The sequence below is a fragment of the Odontesthes bonariensis genome, chromosome 4 (assembly GCF_027942865.1).
Source record: "Odontesthes bonariensis isolate fOdoBon6 chromosome 4, fOdoBon6.hap1, whole genome shotgun sequence".
Taxonomy (NCBI): domain Eukaryota; kingdom Metazoa; phylum Chordata; class Actinopteri; order Atheriniformes; family Atherinopsidae; genus Odontesthes; species Odontesthes bonariensis.
Window position 1 is genome coordinate 27,299,870 of NC_134509.1, and position 24,635 is coordinate 27,324,504.

General features: G+C 39.0%; 1 protein-coding gene and 1 pseudogene across 1 annotated transcript in view; both read left to right on the plus strand.

The window, feature by feature from the left end:
* Positions 1–3,637: 3,637 nt before the first annotated feature.
* LOC142379138 (complement C3-like) overlaps positions 3,638–24,635 on the plus strand; it is a 38,398-nt gene continuing 17,400 nt past the window's right edge. Inside the window, exons 1-21 of the mRNA XM_075464275.1 lie at positions 3,638–3,714; positions 5,788–5,986; positions 7,879–8,041; positions 8,643–8,728; positions 14,599–14,687; positions 14,821–14,903; positions 15,028–15,115; positions 15,238–15,340; positions 15,870–15,990; positions 16,770–16,885; positions 17,168–17,314; positions 18,769–18,868; positions 19,000–19,094; positions 19,200–19,391; positions 19,496–19,648; positions 20,468–20,594; positions 21,231–21,290; positions 22,617–22,838; positions 22,909–23,026; positions 23,127–23,215; positions 23,619–23,758. Of these exons, the coding sequence (XP_075320390.1) occupies positions 3,638–3,714; positions 5,788–5,986; positions 7,879–8,041; positions 8,643–8,728; positions 14,599–14,687; positions 14,821–14,903; positions 15,028–15,115; positions 15,238–15,340; positions 15,870–15,990; positions 16,770–16,885; positions 17,168–17,314; positions 18,769–18,868; positions 19,000–19,094; positions 19,200–19,391; positions 19,496–19,648; positions 20,468–20,594; positions 21,231–21,290; positions 22,617–22,838; positions 22,909–23,026; positions 23,127–23,215; positions 23,619–23,758 (2,568 nt within the window). The remainder of the gene's footprint in view (positions 3,715–5,787; positions 5,987–7,878; positions 8,042–8,642; positions 8,729–14,598; positions 14,688–14,820; positions 14,904–15,027; positions 15,116–15,237; positions 15,341–15,869; positions 15,991–16,769; positions 16,886–17,167; positions 17,315–18,768; positions 18,869–18,999; positions 19,095–19,199; positions 19,392–19,495; positions 19,649–20,467; positions 20,595–21,230; positions 21,291–22,616; positions 22,839–22,908; positions 23,027–23,126; positions 23,216–23,618; positions 23,759–24,635) is intronic.
* On the plus strand, positions 9,390–9,512 carry LOC142379548 (U2 spliceosomal RNA; annotated as a pseudogene).

The window sequence follows — 24,635 nt, forward strand, 5'->3', positions numbered from 1 at the left end:
AACTGAACAAAAAAAAGTTTTTTTGGTTAATTTTAAGCCAATATAGAATACAGATGTCATAAATCCTTTTGTCTTGTCATCAATGTCATAACAATTCATTATAAAGTGGTATCAAGAATAAAGAATCGTCATTGTCTGATATGAGCATGTCAGTCATGTTGCCAGTGGTAGGAGTAGCTTAAAATGTTGCGTTTCCATATGTTTGAACATTAAATACACCTAAAGCCATTTCACAACTTGAGAACAATGTAATCTTTCCACTTCACCTGAGGACATTGTTGAGGTTTCTCTTTGTGAGAGGAGAAGCAGGAGCACAACAAGAATTCTTCCTTTGCATTCAGCAAAAGCTGTGAACGATGAAAAAAAACTTTTAGGTTAACATTTACTGCTACTGTGTGCGCCTGTCCTTAAAATTCTACTTCATGCAGTTCAGAGTTGTGCTGTGTTGATAGAGATATGTAAAAGTTACTAAGTCCAACCCACCAAGACTGCTGTTGCAATTTTTTCCCAGTAATGAGGAACCTAGGTCACCTCTTAGCAGCTCTTTAGCACAAGTAAAAACAACTAATACTGAATCTGGAGAATCTGAGAAAGAATTGCAGTGTACTTGCTGGAAGCTGTACCCTCAGTTTGGCTAAAGTTGCTGACTAAATAGCAATGCATTATTTGAATAAATAAATGAGTTTTAGCACCCCACATACAGTATGTTTTTGCATGTTTTGTTTCTATCTGGCTTTTTTTAAGTTTACACACTGCTGACCTGTCCACAGTGCACCAAGCCTCTTGCCCACTGGCTGCTGGGATAGGCTTACAAAAGAAGACAAGACGTGAGACAGTAAATAAACATGCAAAAAAGAGGAACCCAAAACAAACAAACAACAACAATAATTACAGATACAATAGGGTCCTTGCAGTTTCACTGCTCGGTCCCTAATAAAAAAAAAAAATTAAAAAGGTAGGTACAGACATGACTTGTGAGGAATAGGAAAAAAGTAAAGAAAAAAAGACATAACCAATGTCTTTAAGATGAAAGAAAAAATGGCATCATGTGGATCTGCTAGAAACAGAGAGATAATGATAAACAGTAACACTAATAACAACAATAATTCCAATTATAACAATCATACTAGTTAGGCCTCCAAGGGATCTACTATGGAAATTCATACACATCAGAGGGCACCCTGCTAGTGTGATACAATAAAATTAGCGTGGCATTGCAAGGCAGACGGATCGCATCAAAGTGCCAGGAAGGGGTAAGAGAGCCCCGGGAACATCACAGGGTACCACCATCACCGCTCACCTCCTGAAATCCATCACGAGCCTTTAGTTTCTCCTGTAGTTTATGGGTCAGTTGGTAGAAGTAATACATTTCATTCAGATCTGCTTTTTTTGGTCAAATCACTTTTTAAATCCAGTCTTCATCAGATGCATATGACAAAACTTAAAATGACAATATAGCCGCAAGTGGCAATATACAGGTTCTAATCCCATCAGATGTATAGGAGGAAGCAGTCAGTTAAGCCAAAATCAAGGGGGGCGAGCAGCAATGAGTACTTGTTGAGGACAAATTATGCTGGATGTGTTGCAGGATTTCTTAGTTCACCAGAATTTCTACAACATTGCTTGATGTACAAGCAGTTCGCTTTTCATATTTTGAAATATCTAAGAAGTAGAGCACATAATTATAGCATTTTTTTAAATTCTTTCTTTTAATGAGAACATGTGTACCACACTTTTTTTCGCATTCTACCTAGAATTAATTTTTTCTAGGTAGAACCTGAATATGTCACCAAAATATATTATATTTGGACAGAATTTTCTGCAAGGGTTTTTGGGCATTGTCAACCGTCTTTTTCATTTCGAGCTTGCTTTTTTGCTGTACAATTGTGTAGGTCCTTCACACAATGTGGTTTGTGGAATTTGGTGTTCTGAATTTCCAAAAACTACGTAATTTTACTGTTTTCCACATTAAAATTAGCTACTTAACTATTATACCTGACTGCCAGTTTTGGCCCTTTTCACCTGAGATCATCACCCATCACCCATTGCAGCAGCTTTTCATTGATGACCCTTGTTTTCCTTGTCTGGCCTTATTCGTGTATATACGAATATATTTATGCAAATTAGTATAGAAAAAAATGATGGCCGACTTCAGTGGTCAAATAGGCTTTGTGGGATGAGGCTTTTTGCTTTTTTTACTTTTTTCTTTAAGCCTTAATTACAAATCATGTGTGACCAGATGTGTTCACACACTTTCCAGGTGCTGGGCCAAGTTTGGTGATGCTGGCTCATTTCTGCTCATCAATTTGAATCACAACATAAGAGCAGGAATAACAATAATAATAATAATAATAAAAGTAATGAACCAGCCCAAACAGAGTTCTACGATTTGGGGCTGGGCTAACGTATAAGATTACGTATAAGCTGTATATGCATGACAAAAGGTCAATGCATTTCAAAATGACTCAGAATCACATAGTTTTAAGGTTCACAAACTTCTCTAGTGTCGCTTCAAGTTTTTCAGAGGCTCATCGTCTTGTGTGTATGTGTACACAAAATTATTCATTTTCATACTTATTTCTGAATTGAAGCTAGTTTGCCCTTAGAAAATTGATTGTTCTTGTATGACTTTGCTCTTTACTTTGAATACGTCTCACACGTTTCTTGGTGAAATGCTTTAATTTTTTTTCTTTTATTGCTGCTATAATATCTGTTCAGTGCACAGAGTTGACACTCCCATCAGGCTGTAAGATCATAATTCTTAAAGAATAAAGAATAAATTAGTCCACCAATGCTGTAAATACTATTACTTTTGATTGTACCAGGTTCTGACTAGTTGTGTTTGAAAAAAAAGTTTTAACATCTGTGTCCTTATCCTTTGTGTTTACATTCAAAGATTCACCTTCACCAGAAAAAGTTCTGCAGTCATCTTCTTGTCCACTGCATCCCTTCTGTTAATATTTTCTTTTTTGGCTTTCTGACATCTTCCTTGGTCAACCTCTATGTTTCCTTTTTTACAATATTTCAATTTTGTTTCTTCTGCTCCAAATTGAGACACAACTGAGCTGTAACACTTAACATGTTTAGCCAACAGTGAGTTGAATTACCTTATTGAAGGAGTCTTATAATCTTCTCTGTTGCTCTTTAAGGTCAGCAAGCACTTTCTTTTAGAATATTTTTTTCCTCATGATTAAGTGATTTCCTCTCTTTCCTTACCCTTTTTTTTCTCATGGTATCCTGAATGTTTAGCTCTTAAAAAAAAAAAAAAAAAAAAATAGTCCTGTATCATATCTGTGATGGCATATCACAGCTGGCATAACTTTACCAAATGTGTTATCCAACAGCCTTAATGTCATATATAAGTATATTTAATTTGTTACAGGATGTCTCCTTTTTCCAAGAGGCAAAACAAATGTTTGTCTTTCTTTTTTTCCAGTTGTATTGGTTAATCTGCTTTCAGCTCAAATAAAACTTAAGCTCAAACTAATTTGGAATGAGTGTCTCTGTGAATTTGTCACTAGATTTAGATTACTAAAATCTAAACAGAGACAGAAGGTGGAGCAAGCTACTGTAGACAGATAAAGAGTGAAGTGTCACCAAGTCTGGACCCACAGCAGATATGGGATCGGGCAGGGAGATGTGTTGGAGCCAGCTGTTGCTGGTGGCCGCTCCGGCATTTTTCGTTCTAATTTCTCTGACTGCTTCATCTCCATTGTAAGTAGACCTGCTTTACCTACAAACATTCTTCTTAACTTGAATACTATTGAAAATAGCTGTTAGGTTGAAGGCGCTTCAGTTGTTTTGATTCTTATATTATCATATGGTTCTCATGAAAGTAAACCATCTGTTTACTGTCACACAATTCTGGCAAAGAGAACAATGCTCTAAACACTGTTACTGATGTGCAACTCAGTTAATGTATTATTTCTTTAATGTACTTTCCTTGGATGTTTTTTTAATGCTATGTTTCATGCTAGTTCTACACCACTACATGTCAGATGGAGACATTGTACACCATGAGTATCAGACAGTTTTAGTTACTGTACAAATTCAATGTACAACTACACACTAAGAGCTTTTGAAGTGTGATGGAAATCTAACACCAGCCGTTTATATATGTTATTCACTTCACAGAAAAAGTGGCATTTGTAGCTTAGGGCGCTTGTGATGATGTGTCCAATTACTTTCCGAATTTATCACAATGTCAGACGATTGACTGAAGAAAAATGAATCAGCAGAAAACACCATGATAAACACAAATTGCAGTTGAATCTAAAATTGTTCAAAAAGAGGAAAATTGAACTGAATAACTACCGCTGCAAAATTCTCGTTAAGTGAAGTTGAAAAACAAAAGAAAAATAGAAAAAAAGTTCAAAAATTCAATTTATTTACTAGAGTTGGTTCGATTGATTCTGTTTGGTTGATTTAACCGATTTTACGTTGGCACAAATTCGAGAATATTAAGTTGACCCAAAACTATTTAATTTTTAGGATAAACAATAAATTGCTTTCTGAAATACGCACTTCACTGTGGAACCATTCTCAGCCTGTAGCTCAAAGCAATCCAACAGAGATACCATCTGGGTGTAAATCATTACTCTTGGTGTTACCCGTGTGGTCTCTGATTTCAACATTTTGGACATTTTGTTTGCATGTTTCTTTAGGGTTTCGGTAAAAACAAAGAACAAAATGAAAGGAGGAAAAGGACCCAAATTCAGATTAAGGGAAGATCCAGGTTGCTTTATTTAACTAACTGGGCGCTGCCGAGGCAGGATAAGTAAAACTCACACTGACCTAACCAACAGAACTAAGAGAAACAAAGGAAGACTGGCTGACAGATGGACAAATGAATGAACTGACTGAAAGTTACCGCAGGGAAATGATGACAACCAGACACAACTGACATCGACAACTGGGAATATCTAGGCATAAGTAACTAGAATACAACAGAATCTAAAAATGAGGACTGAAACCTAAAACAGAATACAAGGACTAAAGCTCAAAACAAAATACCAAACAAAAACACAGAACAAAGACTTAACCAAGGCACTAAGAAGTAACTAAACCAGAGCAAAGACTAAGAAACCAAGAGGAAGAAAATCAATAGTAGCCATGGATCGTGACATTGAGAGAAACGCTTTAATAAAATTTTAACAAATATTACATGTTGTATGTGTCTAAATACAGGTCTGGTCTAATAGTCAAAAACGTGATCTCTCGTTGCATGTTCTCTACCTCTTCTCCGTGAACTCATTGGAAAATGAGTTTAAGGGGTCAAGTAAAGATGGAATGGGAAATTAGCGAGAACCTAGCAAGGACAACCATAATAGGTGATATTAATCTGCACATTTAGATATGCAACAAATGTAATATCAGGTCATATGGAGTTCCTTAAAAGGTGAGCATTAGCTGATATAGCAAAAATGGAAATTTTTATTACAGACTCTACAGGGTTGTAACTGCTCTTAGCATGTCTACTCCTTATATAGTTCCGGGTCATTTAATGAAGTTGTTAAAATTGGCTTTGTTCTTAGACATTATGAATGAAATAAGTGACAGACTTCCTGCGGGAGCTCTTTCCCACTGAGCCCAGCGCTGATATGCTTTGACGTGTGACCACAAATAAAGACTTCATTTTCACTTGAATTACTCCGGTCCGTTCTTGAGATTCCAACTAAAAGAACCGAATCTAACAAAGTTAAGAAGCTTCCCTAGACCATATTGTTAACAACAGCTTGGTTCTCTCTGTACAAGCAGCTCTACAAACCGTCTGTTCTTTCTCTCCAGGGAGCTAATGTCTGCCCCCAACTTGCTGCGAGTTGGAACAGCTGAAAATATCTTTGTAGAGATTCAAGATTGTGAGCGGGAAGATGACAAAAAAGTGCAAATCAGTGTGATGAATTTTCCACCCAAAACCAAACAGCTGGCAACCACATATGTGACCCTCACTAAGGCAAAGAATTACCAGGATTTTGGAAGAATTACGGTAATGTACTACTGAGCGTTGATGTCATGGTATACTTCAAAGACTCAGTAGCAGCATTTCCTAATTGTTTTATGATTTACATTTAGATTGTATTTCAATAACAGACTGTATATTGGTACATGCAGTATATGAAAGTGTAATGAATGTAAGTTTTCCGTGTAATTTTGTTGTATCTTGAAGCAGTTCATCTTATATTTACCCTCCTCTTTGTAAAGGATCATTTTAAAGAGAAAATTATTATCTAAGTGAACTGAAAAGAGCTAAAAACAACTTTCTTAAAAAAAAAAAAAAAAGTAAACTGTCTACAGGGGCCACTGCATTATTTACATTTTACACAGTGTCACAACTTCAAAGGTATTATTTGTCAAAGTTTAAAAATGTCCTAAAAAGCATCTGATCTGATTTCAAAAGCTGCAGAAAACCTGTAAAAGCAAACCGAGTGCTCTGGCACCAAAAAACTCCCATCAGAGTTCATCAAAAATTCAGAATAAGACTTAGACCTATTCTTATATCTGCTTTCTAGAACAGATGGTAAGTTTTCATGGAAGGCTCTGAAACAAAACATAGCATAAGCAGAGTTCAATGTACTGGGGCCATTTTGTAATGAAAATTTTGTGGAAAACCTATTTCCGAAATGAGAACAGTTTCTCAAATTGTTTTGTTAAGTCCTTCTCGGGTGTTACAGTATATCTGGTAATAATTCTATTTAAGAATTATTAATTGCTTACACAATATATTTTTAGAATATTTGGGAAATATGATGTTAAAAATGTTAGATGTGAAGTACTTAATTTGTGGTTCTACCCTGCAGCATATATCTTGATTTTTTTTCTTTTTCTTCCCTGTCGATATCTTATCTCTTTACATGGACATTGATTTTTGTGGACAACTGACTTGGCCAATTGCATTGTTTGACTGGTTTATAAAATATTAAGTGCAAACTTGAACTCTGAGTTGAGAAACATTAATGGGACTAAGAGTTTTGCTCCTCAGTGTGTTCAGTTTAGGTGAAGCACATACGGAGGTAAAGAAAAAAAGATTTAATCAGTTTAGCTTTGATACTGTTTCACATGGCAACAGCTAACAAAGACACACTCTGATATTTAAACTTCAAAAAAAAAAAATCTTGGTTTGGAACCTAAATGCTGAGAATCAAATACCAGTGGATCCCAGTGGGAATCCATCCACATTCCCAAATTGCTCAACTCTAATTTTCTTTACAATGGATAAAAAGCTTGCATTTTGCTGCAATGCTTTGAAATACCATACTAAAACTGTAGTATAGGCTTTTGTAACATCATAGGAGGAAAAGCAGTTGACAGCAACTGAAGATAAAATTGATGATCAGATAAGACCTAGTTTACCTTTGTACCAATGATCAAGCAAACTTTTTTGGTGACGTACAGATGAAAAGGTGTATCAAAATAAACTAAAGGTACATTATGAGAGGCTTATGTTACATTTAATAATTGAATCAGCAAGTTTTAATTTTCAATATAAATATAACATATTCCAACATGAATTGCTGTCCAATATGCAGCCTATATTTCCAGAAAAAGTTGTTATTTTCCATTTCAGAGAAAGAGGTAACGTGAACTCAAAATTTCTTGTCAGAGATTGTCAGCACACTTTGCTAAATCTGCTCTCTCAAGCATATTCCAGCTGTTGGTTTCCTAGATAGAGTTATGTACTGTTTAAGATTTCCTACTTCCCTGCAACATAACGTTTAATTTCATAAAATATATTTGTTTTTTTTGCAAAGTCCCTGCCTTAATTTAATTTCCAAGAACTATGGAAAAGCCACCATAGATGAATATTCATGTGCATTTTGCAGAAAGACAGGTTTCTTCCTCATGCTGTCATCTTTTAGTTCACACTGTGTTTTTTCTCAGATCCCTGCTGAAGCCTTCAGTAATGATCCCAACAGAAAGCAGTTTGTTTACCTGCAAGCACGGTTCCCTGACCGAGTGCTGGAGAAGGTTGTGTTAGTCTCCTTCCTGTCTGGTTACATTTTCATTCAGACTGACAAGCCCATCTATAATCAAGAAAGCAAGGGTGAGTACACTTAATCACTCTCGAGGAACATATCTTCTTGGTGGTGTGACACCCATGAACTGCAAAGCACAACAGCATTTTGGAAAGCAAAAATGACAATATCAAAGACTACAAAAGATTTAACAAAAATACACTCACAGTATACTCAATAAATTGTTAAAGATTGGCAACAACATGTTGTTATCAATTTATTCCATTCTTACTAAATATCTTCTATATTTCAGCCTTTTCTTGTTGTCTGTATCAACAAACAGACCGTGCTCAGCTGACAAGGATGTTGTTCTGTTTTCCTTACTATTTTTATTTTGGCCACATGGTAACATGCGACATGAGTATTTATCACCAGTTACACAAAATACACAACTCTCCTACTTTGTGATTTATCTCATTATTTTTTACTTTTTGAAATTTGTGAAATGTTTCTCAGTTGCTTAAGATTTTAAACTGCAATATCAGTTTCATGAAATACACCTTTTCCTAATGTCAACTGTGTGATGTTGCGCTTAACTTACTAGGCAAGCAAGAGGTTTAAATTAGTCATGAAATGACTGGGAAAAAAAAAAAAAAAAGTGATTTTCCTGGTTTCCTTTCTCTCTAACAGTTTTCTACAGGATCTTTGCAGTGAACCCTGCAATGGAGCCTGTAGAGAGGGACCATAATAACAATGCAGTGGACATTGAGATTGTGGTAAGTTACTGTAACTTTCAAAAATTCACAAGTATCCAAGTAATGACGGTGATATTAAGGTTTCGCTTAAAGAGACATTATGTAATTTCTTCCCCCATCTAGCGGTGCAATTTTATTTTGCAAAGTGGAATGAATTTGCTCTCTAGCGCCTCGCGTTTTCAAATGTGCGTTGCAACTTCTTGAACTACGGCAGGCGGTATGTGTCCAGATTCAAGAAGCTATAGCTTCAGACTCAAGGTCCATACAAACAAAAAGACATCAAGACACACAGTACAAAGGATTATATAACACACATACAATAACACTATAAATACAGATGACAGATAACATGTCAGATAACATAAGTTGATACAGCCTTTGGTGTGCAAATCAGATTCCGGGAGTTACCGGAAGTGACGTTGATGCAGCGGTAGCGTTATCAGCAGTGTGTAGTTGCTATCTGGATGTTCTTTTAAATAAACTCCCGGTAAACTTACAAACTTTCTAATGCCTCGTTTTGTGAGTTAAGAGCCTATGTGTACTATGGCAGAAGTTTGGTAACAATCAAGGCATTATTAGTGGTATAATTTACGAGATAAAATCTATTTACCATTAGCGTCGGTAGCGGACGTGACGTCAAAATGACGTCATTTCCGCTTCCAGGTCTGGCGTTGGGGATACGTCCCCTACCCGGGGACCATATATTAAATTGATTTTTGGAACAGGGAGATGAAATAGGGGCTTGCTCCGTCCACTCCACGCATCGACTTGGTGTTGCAGTATCTCCAGGAATGGTGCACTAAAAAAAAAAAAAAAAAAAAAAAAAAAAGGCCTGGCGTTGGGGAAAACGCGATTCAAAGTGCTTTATGCCTTTCTCGGCACTTCGTCGTTTTTCATAGACCGGAAGGACATGGCAGCCTCCATAGAGCTTGCCCGCTCTATGTAGATACAGACAAGTTATTCTTCATTCAAGAGGATAATTGAGATTTTTGACAGAGATCATTTTACACCAATGAGGACTAATTTATGAATGAATAGGTTGATTTGAGCTAATAAATGACTTAATTTATTACTTAGTGTCCCTTTAAGGAGCCGTAATACTCTCAAAGTATTATCACTAGATATTGGTTCTGGGTGTGTGTAACTGGCATTGCTAAAATAATTTATTCAGCAAAGTACTTTTACTTTATTTCACAAAACAAAAAACAAAGTTCAAACAAAAGGCCGGATATCAAAAAACTAAACCTAGGAATAAATAGCTCCTTCTGGAGGAGCTGTGGACTTCTTGATTCATCCAGAATTCGTAAGATACATTTATCTTGTGTACCATTTAGCTTTTTGCTAGATTTTTGCTAGATTTTTGCTAAATCTTTGCTAAATCTTTGCTAGATTTTGACTGCTAAAAAGTAAATTTGCTGTAGGCTTATTTTTCACTGTGTGATAACAGCCCCATTGAAACTAGCTTCAGGCCTGAGTGGCCACTTGTCTTTTAATCTGTGGGAGGGGTTTGCATGACCCTAGCCCCTATTTAGTCAGCTCAGATCATATTGTGACTGTTTGAGTGTGTTTGACCTTCTGGAGGAGCTGTGGACTTCTTGATTCATCCAGAATTCGTAAGCTACATTTATCTTGTGTACCATTTAGCTTTTTGCTAGATTTTTGCTAAATCTTTGCTAAATCTTTGCTAGATTTTGACTGCTAAAAAGTAAATTTGCTGTAGGCTTGTTTTTCACTGTGTGATAACAGCCCCATTGAAACTAGCTTCAGGCCTGAGTGGCCACTTGTCTTTTAATCTGTGGGAGGGGTCTGCAGGAGTGCAGACAATCAGCAATTAGTGAATCAGTACAAAGCAACTCCTGTTGTTGGAAGCGTCAGCTTTCAAGCGTCAGTCTTCAAACGAAGGTTGTCGTACAAAGGCACTTGACTTTTTCAAGTCCGAGGCTGTCGTACAAAGGCACTTGACTTTTTCAAGTCCGAGGCTGTCGTACAAAGGCACTTGACTTTTTCAAGTCCGACTTGCTCAAGGACGATTTTCATCTGGACGGTCCCTGTAAGTGTAAAGTACCATTTTTCAAGAAACCATGTGCTTCATTCCCGTTCTCTCCTCTCGGTCTTGGCGCCCACACAGATACAGGGTCAGACCCAGAGGCCGGGACCCCACTAACCTCATCCACCCTTCTCTCTCTACTCATATTGAGTAAGTGGTGGCAGGGGGGCTGTGGAACTGCCAGTCTGCTGTGCAGAAGGCTGAGTTTATCTCAGGTTATGCATCCATGCTCTTCCTTAACTTTCTTGCTCTTACAGAGACCTGGATCACCCCAGAAAACACTGCCACGCCCGCAGCTCTGTCTGATGTGTACTCTTTCTCTCACACTCCCAGAGCTGCGAGGCGGGGCGGTGGTACTGGCCTGCTGATTTCCAAGGACTGGAAATACTCTCTTTGTTCCCTCTTGCAATTCTCTCCCTCCTCCTTTGAATTTCATGCTGTCACTGTCTCTCACCCAGTCAAGCTCACCATCGCTGTAGTTTATCGCCCACCAGGCCCTATTGGGGACTTCCTGGAAGAGCTGGACACTCTTGTCTCTCACTTCCCTGATGATGGCTCCGGCCTCACCCTTCTCGGTGATTTCAACATCCAGACAAAGAAGCTTCACCCTCTTGTTTCTCTTCCCTTCGACCTAGCTCTCTCCCCATCTCCTCCTACCCACAAGGCTGGCAACACACTGGACCTTATCTTCACCAGACACTGTTCTAGCGCCAACCTCTCTGTCACTCCTCTTCATCTCTCTGACCACTACTTCATGTCCTACACCCTCTCCCTCTCTTCTCCTCCCTCCCGACCTTCCCCCACCCACTTGGTATCTTCTCGTCCCAATCTCCGCTCTCTCTCCCCCACTGACTTCTCCTCTTTTGTTCTCTCTGCTCTGCCTGCCCCTGAATCTTTTTCTCTTCTTTCCCCTGACACTTCTACTGATCTTCTTCTCTCCACCCTGTCCTCCTCTCTGGACAAACTCTGTCCCCTCACCTCCAGGCCTGCACGCTCAGCTCCACCTGCCCCATGGCTGTCGGACTCAGTGCGTACTGAGATGCGGAGCGTGAGGGCGGCCGAGCGCAAATGGAGGAAAAGTAAACTTCCTGAAGACCTTCTTGCCTTCCAGGCCTTGCTTTCCACTTTTTCCTCCTCTCTCTCTGCTGCAAAAACTGCCTTCTTCTGTAACAAAATTCAAACTTCTGCTTCCAACCCCAAAAAACTCTTCCAAACTTTCTCATCCCTCCTCCAACCCCCATCCCCTCTCCCCTCCTCCTCCCTGACGATTTCGCCGACTTCTTTGACAAGAAGGTTAATGATATCCGATCTTCCTTCCCTCACCCCCCAGCTGTCCACACCACCCACACCTGTCGCCCTCCCACTCCTCCCTCCCTACCACCTTCTCCCTCACCTCCCTCTGTCCCACTTCTCTCCCCTCTCTGCAAATGAGGTCCTCCACCTTGTAACATCCAGCCGCCCCACCACATGTTCCCTTGACCCAGTCCCTTCCCCTCTCCTTCATTCTGCTGCACCTGGTCTTCTTCCTTACCTGACCCACCTCATTAACACATCTTTGACATCAGGCTCTTTTCCTTCTGCTTTCAGGACTGCCAGAGTCACTCCACTTCTAAAGAAACCAGCTCTTGACCCTTCAGAGATAAAGAACTACAGACCGGTATCCCTTCTACCCTTTCTGTCCAAAACTCTTGAACGTGCTGTCTTCAAACAACTGTCCTCTTACCTCCACCAGAACAACCTCTTGGATCCCTACCAGTCCGGGTTCAAGGTGGGCCACTCAACTGAGACGGCCCTCCTAGCAGTAACTGAGTCACTCCAAACTGCTCGAGCTAACTCTCTCTCATCTGTCCTGATTCTCCTGGACCTGTCTGCAGCATTTGACACAGTGAACCACCACATCCTTCTCTCTACCCTGGAGGGAATGGGGGTTTCTGGCTCTGCACTCTCCATGTTCTCATCCTACCTGACAGATCGCTTCTACCAGGTCACACTGAGAGGGTCTGTGTCGAAGCCACGTAGGCTCACCACCGGGGTTCCCCAAGGTTCGGTCCTGGGTCCTCTTCTTTTCTCCCTTTACACATCATCTCTTGGTTCTGTCATCCACTCCCATAACTTTTCCTACCACTGCTATGCAGACGACACCCAGCTGATTCTGTCTTTTGCCCCTTCTGACACCCAAGTGGAAGCACGCATTGCTGCGTGCCTGGCAGACATCTCGGGGTGGCTGTCGATGCACCACCTTAAGCTCAACCTGGACAAGACTGAGCTGGTGTTTCTCCCGGGAAAGGCCTGCCCATTCAGAGACCTGGCCATCACCATGGATGACTCTGTGGTGACATCAACCCGGACCGCGAGGAATCTGGGTGTGACCCTGGACGACGAACTGTCGTTCTCGCCAAACATCGCATCAGTGACCCGTTCCTGCCGATTCCTCCTCTACAACACCCGGAGGATTCGCCCCTTCCTCACCGACAAGGCAGCACAGGTGCTCATCCAGGCTCTTGTCATCTCCCGCCTGGACTACTGCAACTCCCTCATTGCTGGCGCCCCGGCTTCTGCCATCAGACCTCTGGAGCTGGTTCAGAAAGCTGCTGCTTGTCTGGTGTTCAACCTCCCCAAGTTCTCCCACACCACTCCCCTTCTCCGCTCTCTACACTGGCTCCCTGTAGCTGCTCGCATCCAGTTTAAGACTCTGGTGCCAGCCTACAGGGCAGTGGAAGGAACAGCTCCTTCATACCTCCAGGCTATGGTCAAGCCCAACACCCCCGCCCGACCACTTCGCTCTGCGGCCACTAGGCGCCTGGCTGCCCCGTCACTCAGGGGTCCCTGCGCACGATCGACACGGTCACGGCTTTTCTCTGTTCTGGCACCCCGATGGTGGAACGATCTCCCGACTGATATCAGGACAGCTGAGTTGCTGCCCATCTTTCGCCGCAGGCTGAAAACCCACCTCTTCAAGAAAAACTACCCTGATCCGCCCTCTTAGGACAGCACCTGCGCCGTCCTAGTTCCTTACGCACTTATTGTTTCCTCCACCACTGGCACCCTCTATATTTTCATTACCCCCTACCTGAACCAGGGTTTGAATCCCAGTCCTGCTTTTCTTACCTCTTTTATGTCTTCCCCTACCCGAACCAGGGTTTGCATCCCATTCCTGCTTTTCTTACCTCTTTTATGTCTTCCCCTACTCGAACCAGGGTTTGCATCCCCACCCCGCTGTGACTGGTGTGCAGTTGGTGAGAGGCTGGTTGGTTATCGCACTTACTCTAGCACTAGTTTTGCTCTTAGCTGTTTGGTATTAGAAGGAAATGCACTTATGATTTCTTGTGACCTGAAGTTCTTTTGCCTACCGATGTTGAACGCACTTATTGTGAGTCGCTTTGGTTAAAAGCGTCTGCAAAATGACCGTAATGTAATGTAATGTAATGTAAATACTTGACAAGACAAAAAACAAAAAGACTTAACATGGCAGGGATAAATACTTAACTTAGTGAGGACGGGTCGGGTCGTTGCATGGCATGAGGGATATGAAGGGTGTAAGATAGGTATCTCGCAAAATGACAGGGGAGACTGGCAACTAAATAGAGGGCTGGGAGTGATTGGAGAGTGAGTGCAGCTGAGGGGAAAAACACAGGTGAAGTGAGTGAAACTAATGAACTGAACATGGAAGTGAGGGGAAAAACCAAGACCTAAAACATGATAAAACATAAAACATGAGAAAAAGTCCCGTGGGCGTAACATTAACGAACAAATTAACTGCATATAATTCCACAGCAACATGTAAGAATGTTACTTTGAAATTCACAAGCTATTAGTTTCTTACCAGAATCTCTTTCATTTGTAGCCCCCTGATGGCCTCACTGCAGAATCTGATTCTCACATTTTGAGATCAGGCATCTTCTCTGGAAGTTACTCACTTTCTGCAAATGCTGTGTGAGTTATTTCCCGTTGTACCATTATGCTCTTAAAAATGTAATTTTGTTTTTTACTTCAATGTATTATTATTAAAATAAGCTTCCTATTTTGTGAATATGTGGGTGTATATGTGTGATATGTGTGTGTGTAGTAATGGACTGTGGCAGGTGGTGGCAAAGTTCCGCAGCAACCCACAGTTGAGTTTTGCTGCAGAATTTGAGGTCAAAGAATATGGTGAGTCCCTCTTTAACTCTTTAAATCAACAAAACCCTCCTTTCTTACTTTATTGGACTGAAAAAAGTAGGTAATATGTGTTCAAACTTTTGAGTGGTATTGCACTGTCTGTATTATTTTTCAGTGCTTCCCAGTTTTGTGGTTAAACTGACACCTTTGAGCTCCTCCTATTATGTGGACAGAGAAGAGCTGACGCTTAACATTCAAGCTATGTATGTAAAGGCGTTTTTGTGGAAATAGTGACCAAATTTGATCTATACAAATATATGTCAAATATATATATGATTGTTCTGTTTTTCTTTATTCCAAGTTGAGGATTGTTTTGTGCTTTTAGGTATTCTTGTGGTAAAGAGGTGGATGGGACAGCCTATGTGGTATTTGGGTTTATTCATAGAGGTCAAAAAAATAGCTTTCCTCACTCTCTTCAGAGAGTCCCGGTAGGTACATATCCTTACTTTTGATCATTTTTATGTTTATGTTTATGTATTTTGCAGATGCTTTTAACTTACAAATGAGGATATAACAATGCAGCTAACATAAAAGCTAACAATAAGCTACGTAGAAGGAAAACCACTAGTCAGGGGTGACAGTGTAGAAATAGAGTCCAGGCATAGAGGGAAGTACAGAAAGTAGAGTGGGTAGGGAAGCACTGGGTCTACCAGAACAGGGGGCGTTCCTGTCTATCACATCTGCCTGCCTGATGATTGCCCAGTCAGTGTCAGTTAAATCTCTTCATCTTTCTCTTGTAAAAAAACAAAGTAGAAGATGTACAAACACAAACTCATCATCCACAAAGTTGGCCTTGTTGGCTTTAAAAATCTACTTTACTGTGAAACATATTCAGCAATTTGTTGTGTCAACCGGTCTGCAGTTACAGTACTTAAGTTTTGAAATTCTCTGAAAAGATATGTTCAAAGTTAGCTGATATATGTCAATTCAAATCCTTTTTGTATTATACAAAATTAGATTGTGGGAGGAAATGTGGAGGTCACCTTGAAAAAGGAAACGATCACTCAGACCTTCCCAAACGTCCTCGACCTGGTGGGGAGCTCCATATATGCAAGTGTCAGTGTGCTGACAGAGAGTGGTAAGAAATAGACTTTCTGTCCCATTCAGGACTTTTTAATATATATATATATATATATATATATATATATATATATATATATATATATATATAAATGTTTTGGGCTGTTAAGGAATGTTTTTATGTTTTGGCCATTATATGTTATTTTCTTGTTGTTGAAAGCTTCAGTTAATAGCTGTAAATGCAAGATGATTTCTGAACAAAGGCATGTGTGATTATTTAAAATGTTTTTTTTTTTTTATTATGAAACGATATATTGATTTTATATAAACAATAAGGGTTTTCTGGATTTGATTTAAGTAATTAGAATAAATGTATGTATTTCAAGATGTCAATCATGCCTACATATCAACTCAACTTGGATACTAAACGATATAGATAAAGAAGTATGAATATTCGAGACCAGCATCAGAAGACTGAGAGTTTTATTGTTTATACATTCCAGTATTGTTCAAATTGCAACATGATGTTTGGATTTGAAAACTTCCTTTGCATAAATACACTTCCACCATTGATAAATATAGAGAGATCAAAACTGTTTTCTCAGAAACTTAAAAGAAAGCAGAATTTTTTTATTGGCTCTCAGGTGATGTCATCAATCTCTCATGATGTTTTCTAGTTGGATGATATAAAAAAATAGTCAATAAATAACAGTTTCTGAGGTATATTTTTTTACTTTGGTTTTTCTCTTGATACTATATATTTTAGAGGTTGAAATAGGGGAGGGTGTTGAACTGTTATTGAAAAGCTTAATTATGATGTACTTTTGTCTCAAACAGGAGGTGAAATGGTGGAGGCAGAGTTAAGAGACATCAAAGTCATCACATCACCCTACACCATCACTTTCAAGAAAACGCCCAAATATTTCAAACCAGGAATGCCCTTCGATGTTGTGGTAAAGTACACAACATACACAAATAGCTTTGTGTATAGATGAAATTCAACCAGTTCAATAAAAGATGACTCTTCCTCAAAAATATGACTATACTAGTATATACTATACTTTTGATGCCCACACTGAGTCAAAACTGGTAGTGTCAGTGAAAACATTTTTCAGCACATCTGCTGTGATTTGCAATATAGTGTAGTGTTATGACAATAAACAAAAAACAGTTCCTGCAATTCTTTTAATAAGCAAGTCGACTGATACTTTTGGCATCTTTTTCTGTGATGGCAGGTTGTCGTTATGAATTCTGATGATACTCCAGCACAAGGTATTGCTGTCTTGGTTGAGCCTGGTGCAGTTAGAGGCATCACTGCAGCCAATGGCATGGCAAAGGTTACCATTCATACAGTGGCAAACTCAGAAATCCTAACTATAACGGTATGTCTTTAAGATATTATATATATATATATTTTTTTTTTTTTAATTAGAAAGAAAAATTATAATGCACAGAATCATGTGGAAAAGAAACTACATCTTTCAATTTTCATCCAGCTGCTGACAATGCGTAATTTTGTATGCTTTATTAATAAGCTGATCAAAATCGCTGCCATATCATTAAAGCACAGGTAGATCTGATCGATTTGCGATTGTGTATTTAATTAATGGATGTAATACAGATGTATTCCTGAATTATTTTAGAACGTTTCTGTCTTATAATGTCAGATTTAATAAAAGTTGTTACTCTTTGCTAGCCTGGCGACGCCATCCTACGTACTTCCGCCCAAAGATTTTGGCTCCGCACATAGTCTGGCCAAATCCCCCTACCTCGGTTCGCTCAGTGTTTTGCCAATCAGCAAACAGTTGCGAGTGGTGACGCAGAACTCACGCGCAGAGTCCATTGTAGTCCATATAATTGTAGTTCAACCGCAGCGGAAATAAACATGGCGACGGAAGAACGCTAGAAGCTATCCATGAAGTTGTCTCAACTCTGGAGAGCATTACACAATTAAAACAAGAGCAAGAGGAATGCCTCGTCAATTTTGTTAGTGGCAAGGATGTCGTAGCTCTCCTTCCAACTGGCTTTGGGAAAAGTTTGATTTATCAAATGGTACCGGTATAATGAAAGCGGATGTGGGAAGCGTGATTCGCGAGCCAGAGCCTCGCGAGAGTAAGCATGAACCTCGGCGCATAACCTACGTCCTTTCTAAACATTACTGATTGGTTAAGGGAACTCCAATGAATTTAAGTTGCTGAGTAAGGTCCCACCCTCCATGGAAACGGATTCCTCTTGGGGTTTTCCAGACTGTTTGACGGAGTCAACAGTCGGCTTTCGCCCAGGCTAACTCTTTGCACCAATAAGGCCAAAAGAACAATTATGAAAGCGATTCAAAACAATCACTGGGATTTTCATAATTGTGTAAAGTAATTTTCTGTGATCAGGCTCTACAATTCTGAACAAAAGGGTTTTTGGTTGTCCAGTGATTTTAATTCATTTGTAAACCACTTTATACGATGTGTGTTATCAATGTCTTAGATTTAGGTAAATACAACCTCTGATGAACAATAACTGAAATATTTGTTTGTGTAAGCCGGTACCTCCTGCGTACTCAGAAGCATTTGGGTTCTCCACCTTCAACTACGTTCATTGACACCAATTTCTTTGACATCAAAAATCTGTAGCAAAGCAGAAGAACTGTGCTGCCACCTCCAACAGTCTATGATGACATACACGTACAAAAAGAAAGAACATCTATTTTAGGAAGGCGTGTGATGGATATGAAAAGACGCAATTACTTTCTTTTTCATGTGACTGAACACCAGTCAAGTGAATACTAAAATATGAAGTTTTGTTTGTACACAGTATTCTTATTTGTGTGTGCCTTAAATTACAGGCACGGACCAGTGATCCTCGGATTTCATTTTCAAGACAAACATCAGCCACCATGAATGCTTATCCATATAAAACCAAAAGCAACAGTTACATCCACATAAGTAAGTGATGTCCTGAAGGTACAACATGTGGTCAACTCTGTATTGATGGTAATGTCAATGCTGCTTTTAACTGCTTTAGGTTACAGTCTCCCTAAATATGTAACACTAACTGTGGAAAGTTGTAATTGCAGGTGTGGATACAACTGAGGTGGAATTAGGACAATACACAAAAATCAACCTCTTTTTCAACAGGCCACAAAGTCAACAAAAAGACATTACGTATTTGGTGAGCGATGTTCAACTTCATTTCATGGCTATGTGTTGGCATGCATGAGTGTATTTATTCTATTCTGTTTCACAGGCTAGTTAATGATTAAATCTGTTTCCCCAGTTTTTGAGCAGAGGTCAGCTGGTGAGATATCAAAGACAAAAGAGCAATGGTATGAACCTGATTTCCCAGATGGTTCAAATCACCAAAGAAATGCTGCCATCGTTCCGCATCATAGCCTTTTTCCATCCAAGTTCTGATGAAGTGGTATCAGACTCTGTTTGGGTCAATGTAAAAGACACCTGCTTGGGAATGGTGAGAGACAAAACACTGATGTGCGAGAGATACATGCTATATGTCGAAGCAAACTATATATAACAGCTTTACCAAAACAAATCTGCTCTTCCTTTATCCTTTAGCTCAAGCTGGAAGCATTGAGACCTGCTGCATCCTATGAACCTCGCCAGATGTTTGCAATGCAGATCACAGGAGACCCAGAGGCCACAGTGGGACTGATGGCAGTTGACAAACGCTTTCACACCTTAAACAGACATCTCCTGACACAGAAAAAGGCAACTAATTTATACTGTCTGATGAAATTATTCAAGTACGGTACATTTTAGTTCATATAAACTAGCAAAATATGTTTTGAGTTTATGTCACCACAGAATTAAATGTGTCATTAGAAAACCCATCGGATACTTAAGGAACATTGACAGTGTTCTGAAACCTCAGAATGCATCATTAGAAAGAAAACCTGGCACCCCAATAAAGCTTTCAAACAACAGGCCAACATGCAAGAAGGTATTAATCAGAGAGATCAAAGGTCACCTTGAAAGAACTCCATAAAAGAGATTGGAGTGTCTCTCTGGCCATTGTTAAAGTAAAAAGGAAAATGTTTGGAGTTCACCAAAAGACACTAGATGATCAGGAGGAATCTCCAGACATGTAGACAAAGGTAATCTGTTCAGAAGAGACTAAAAGTGAATTTTTTGACCATCATGGAAACGACCAAATGTACACAATCAGCACAGTTACAATTTAATTTTGACCTGGCCATTTCACTGGACCTCTGTATGTGTCCCAGAATGCATGCACAGGAGTGGAATTGAGTTATAATATGATAACGCCACAATACTGTCGTGTTTAGTTGTCTGACAACAAAGAAACAGAAAAGTATGACATTTGATTTGCTCTGAATTTTATTTCAGAATACAATACAAGACAGCAATAATTTGCCCATCTCTCAATGTGGATATGTGTGGTATTGCAACTTCAGAGGGACAGAACAAACACAGCTGAAAATAGATAGATAGAAAAAAAACACTTTTCCTTCTTAGGTTATTTGTGATTTTTATATATTTTATTTGAATGACTTCCACTTTGCTCAGATATGGGACATGGTGGAGAAATATGACACAGGCTGCACACCAGGTGGAGGAAAGGACAGCATGAATGTTTTCTATGATGCAGGGCTGATGTTTGAAACCAGCACTTTTGGGACACCCCACAGAACAGGTAGAATTATTTCACTCAGCGAAATTAGCTCTGTCATCTGTTAAACAAACCACTAAAGACACTACCACGACTTTTAACTGCATGCCATTGTGATTCATTAAGATGCTTATTCCCTCTTTTTTAGCATCTAGTTTGATATTAGTAAAACCTGCTGCTGAGATGGTGACAAGTAAATGAATTTCATTACTATGATATTTTGTAAGACTGGGTCATTGTGCATAAAACCAGTCCAGTAAACATCACATTCATCTGTAAAACTGTTATTTTTTGCCTTTTTAAGCAACTAAAAAAAACTGGAACAACTTATGCATCTTTGCTGTAGGGTGTTAGTAACTAAATGCCTACAGATAAGGAAAGGACTGAAGTAAAAATTCATTAAAAAGCAGCCAATTTTGAGAGAAGTCATTAAGAAAACTTGGAGAACTGTTGCTTGCAGATTAGTAAACAGCGTACAGTGCACCGAGACTGAATACTTTCTTCTTCATTCGCTCTTCGTGAAGAGAGCTTACTTGCCTCAGTTACCACAACATGTTTTTAACCAAAGTAAATTTCTGTGCCCCCTTTTTTAATCTTAAAACTCGTTTTATTTCACGGTGTAACAACTACCAACTCATTTATCTTGCTTTGCATTTTCAGATTTGAAATGCTCTGCCCCCAGCAGGAGGAAACGGGCCATAACTCCAGTGGACTTACCCAGTAACCACACACTTACTCAATTTCTGCATGACAGATTAGGCTCTCGCTGATGTTTTCAGGATATCTATCCTTAAAGTGAAGTGGAAAAAAAGAATATGTGGAAGTTCCGTGAAATTGTCTCTTTATGTTTCCGCCTCATGTCACGGTTACTGTGTACACACGGTCTGAAGACTGTGAGGTATCCACATTTTTCCTTTATAAAGACATTTTGTGCGGAGATGAAGGAGTATGCATAGCTTGACACATCATTTATCTATCTAGCCCCAGAGGTCCCAAAAACCAGAGACTTAGCATGTGGCACATCTATGAGACGTAAACAGGCCTCAATCTCTCCTTAAAGTTCAGAAGAATCAGCTAAATATTCAACAAAGGTGTCAGGAGCAGAGCATATCTCCCCAAAATTCTTGATGTAGGTTTTGAGATCTGCTGGATCCAGGTCAAGGCAGATTATTCTGTTGCAAAATGGTGTGATTGAAGACCCCAATGCAGACATACTCATAAGACAGGCATGTGAAAAACAAAATAAACCATAAAAAAGTGACAACACCAGGGCAAACCCACTGGGTAGCACTTTGTCAATCACAAGGTAGTATTGTCCCCAATGCATACCCTGCTTTATTATTTTTTTACTGATAAACTGCAAGTTTTCAGTAGCTTTGTTTTTTAAAATCGTGAGGCTAAGTTAATCTCTCTCAATGGATTTTGAACAAAGTGGTCAGAAACTTTGCGGATTTACCATGATGTTTAGCTTCTTGAGTCTAGTACGATGTTTATGTGTGTATACGGACAGTTGTCCGAATAATGGACTGTGCACATGCTCGGAATAAGCAGGTTTTCATGTTAGGGGATGATTTGGACAACCAACCCTAGTTTATTACAGGCTTCTGTCTCTTGATGGGTGAAAAGTGCAATACAGAAGTTAAAAACTTTGAATCAAAGATTTGATTGAACTGTGAAAATTGGGTGAATAAACTGTTGGCTGTGATGGAACCATTAGCCATAAATGTCACATTTTAAAATATTTCAAATATATATATAATAAACATATATATATAATATTTTAAAAACAAATTTAATTTGCATTATTTTCTCTATTGTTCTTCCAGAACAGATGAAGAGAAAGAAAAAGAAAACTAAGCATAGAATGGCACTTTTTTTGAAATTCATTGATTTGCAGTCACAATGAGAAAATGTATATTTTCATTCAGTTTTCCTGTTGGCAGTCAAAACGTGTGCAATGTTTGAAACAAATCTCATCAGCAAACATACAAACATTAGACAATATCATCTCCACTCTCTTCTCTGTATAATTGTCTGTCTTTTCAGTGAGTGAATATGAAAACAAAATACAAAGAGAATGCTGTTTGGATGGTATGAGGAATATATCTGTTTCATACACCTGTGAGAGGCGTAGCAAGTACATCATGGATAGTCCAGCTTGCATCGAAGCCTTTATCCGCTGCTGCAAGGAGATCAAAAGACATCGAGCTGAGAGAAAGGAGGCAACCGTTCTATTGGCTCGCAGCAAAAGATCGGCTCAAAATGGAGGTAGTTAAATTAGCTCGGAATTGTATTTGAAAAACATGAAAAATGGTAATCTTTTTGGTGATGTCCACAGAGGAAGAAAATAACGAATACATCGACGACACTGAAATTAATACTCGCACGAGGTTTCCTGAAAGCTGGTTTTGGAATGACGTCACCCTGAGCGCTTGTCCTCGAGGAAACACTAATTGGTAAAAAGATCAATAGAAAATGATGCACAATAAGTCATGACACCACTAAAATTGGTCTGAAAGCTATTTTGCCACCAAAACTGTCTTTTCTTATTTTCAGTGTGTTCACATCATCAGTACAACGGACATTTTTGTTAGACTCAGTCACATCCTGGCAGTTCACTGGAATTAGTCTGTCAAGAACTCACGGTGAGAATTGTTTATCTGCAATCTTACTTTTGCCTGTTTTTGCTTTACGTTTGTGTTTTTGAGTTGGGTTTAGTGAACTTTACTTGGGAGATAATTCTGTCAGCCTTGGAATCAGTATTAGTCTGACAGAAATGGTGCAGTTTCATATATCGTGTGCAGTTTCACACTATGTGCACAGACAGACAACAGAGCAGGCTTGAGTGTCAAACAGAGCATCATGAGACAAATAACCTGTGCAAACAGAAGCTGATGGCTGCATGAAACTTACATTAAGAGTAAAATGCTGAATCTGTCAGGTTTGGAATCGTAAAATAAACAAAATTACTCCATCCCACCTGTACGTCATCATCGATTTCTACTTTTTTTTTTTCACTTTTGCGAAATGCTTGTTTTTCCTTTTCAGGTATCTGTGTATCTGACCCATTAGAGATTATTGTGCAGAAGAATTTCTTCATTGATCTAAAACTACCATATTCTGCTGTTCATGGAGAACAACTGGAAATTAAGGCAATACTCCACAACTATTACCCCAATCCTATAACTGTAAGTCTTCTGAATCCTGATTGAATGCGAAATATTGCTGGAGAACTAGATCATTTACATAAATAATCTAACAGCCAACATGTTTTTAGGATAATCATACAACCTTTCCCTGATTCCAAAAACAGAATCAATGTAAAATGTAAATAAAAATTTGTCAAGCCAGTTGTTAAATGAGCATGCGAATGATTTTGAATTTAAAGCAGGAAACATATTTGAAAATAAGTGGGATAGGGGCATGTATATCACTGTCTTGCATCAACTCTATGAGTTCTTGGGAAATGAGGTGACTAGTTTTAATTTGGATAGCAAAACATCTTCCTTTTGTTGATATGTATTTTTAGCTGCTCTCTATTTCACCCTTTGTACCATTTTTGATTAATAAACGTGCCAGGGTAATAGCAGGCAGACAAGTTTAGTTCCAGGATTCTTTTTGTATGAAGTCATGATGTTGTAATATGTGCAAAATGAATTTTTGGTATTTTCTTTCTAAAATAACCAAGGCATTTCTCACAAAATACTTTGTGTAGATGGCTTAATATGTTGCTCCAAAATCTGAATATATCATTCAGTATCAATGATGCTGAATGATCCAGCAAAGATCAACCAAACCAGTGAAATAAGCACATACAACAATCAGCCATACCATTATGACAAATATATAAGCTTATTTAGTATTAATATTTATGTAATATATTCTCATGCTGCCAAAAGAGCTGACCAGTCAAGACATGGACAAAGAACAGAGGTTATGTTGGAGAGTTTGGTACCAGGATGTCAGCTATAGCCCCTTTTGGGCCCTTTGGGTTGTAGGGTGGATTGGATTTAAGCTCTCATTAAGCAGTTTTTTCATACCGGAGGTTGCTACTATTAGGGAGTG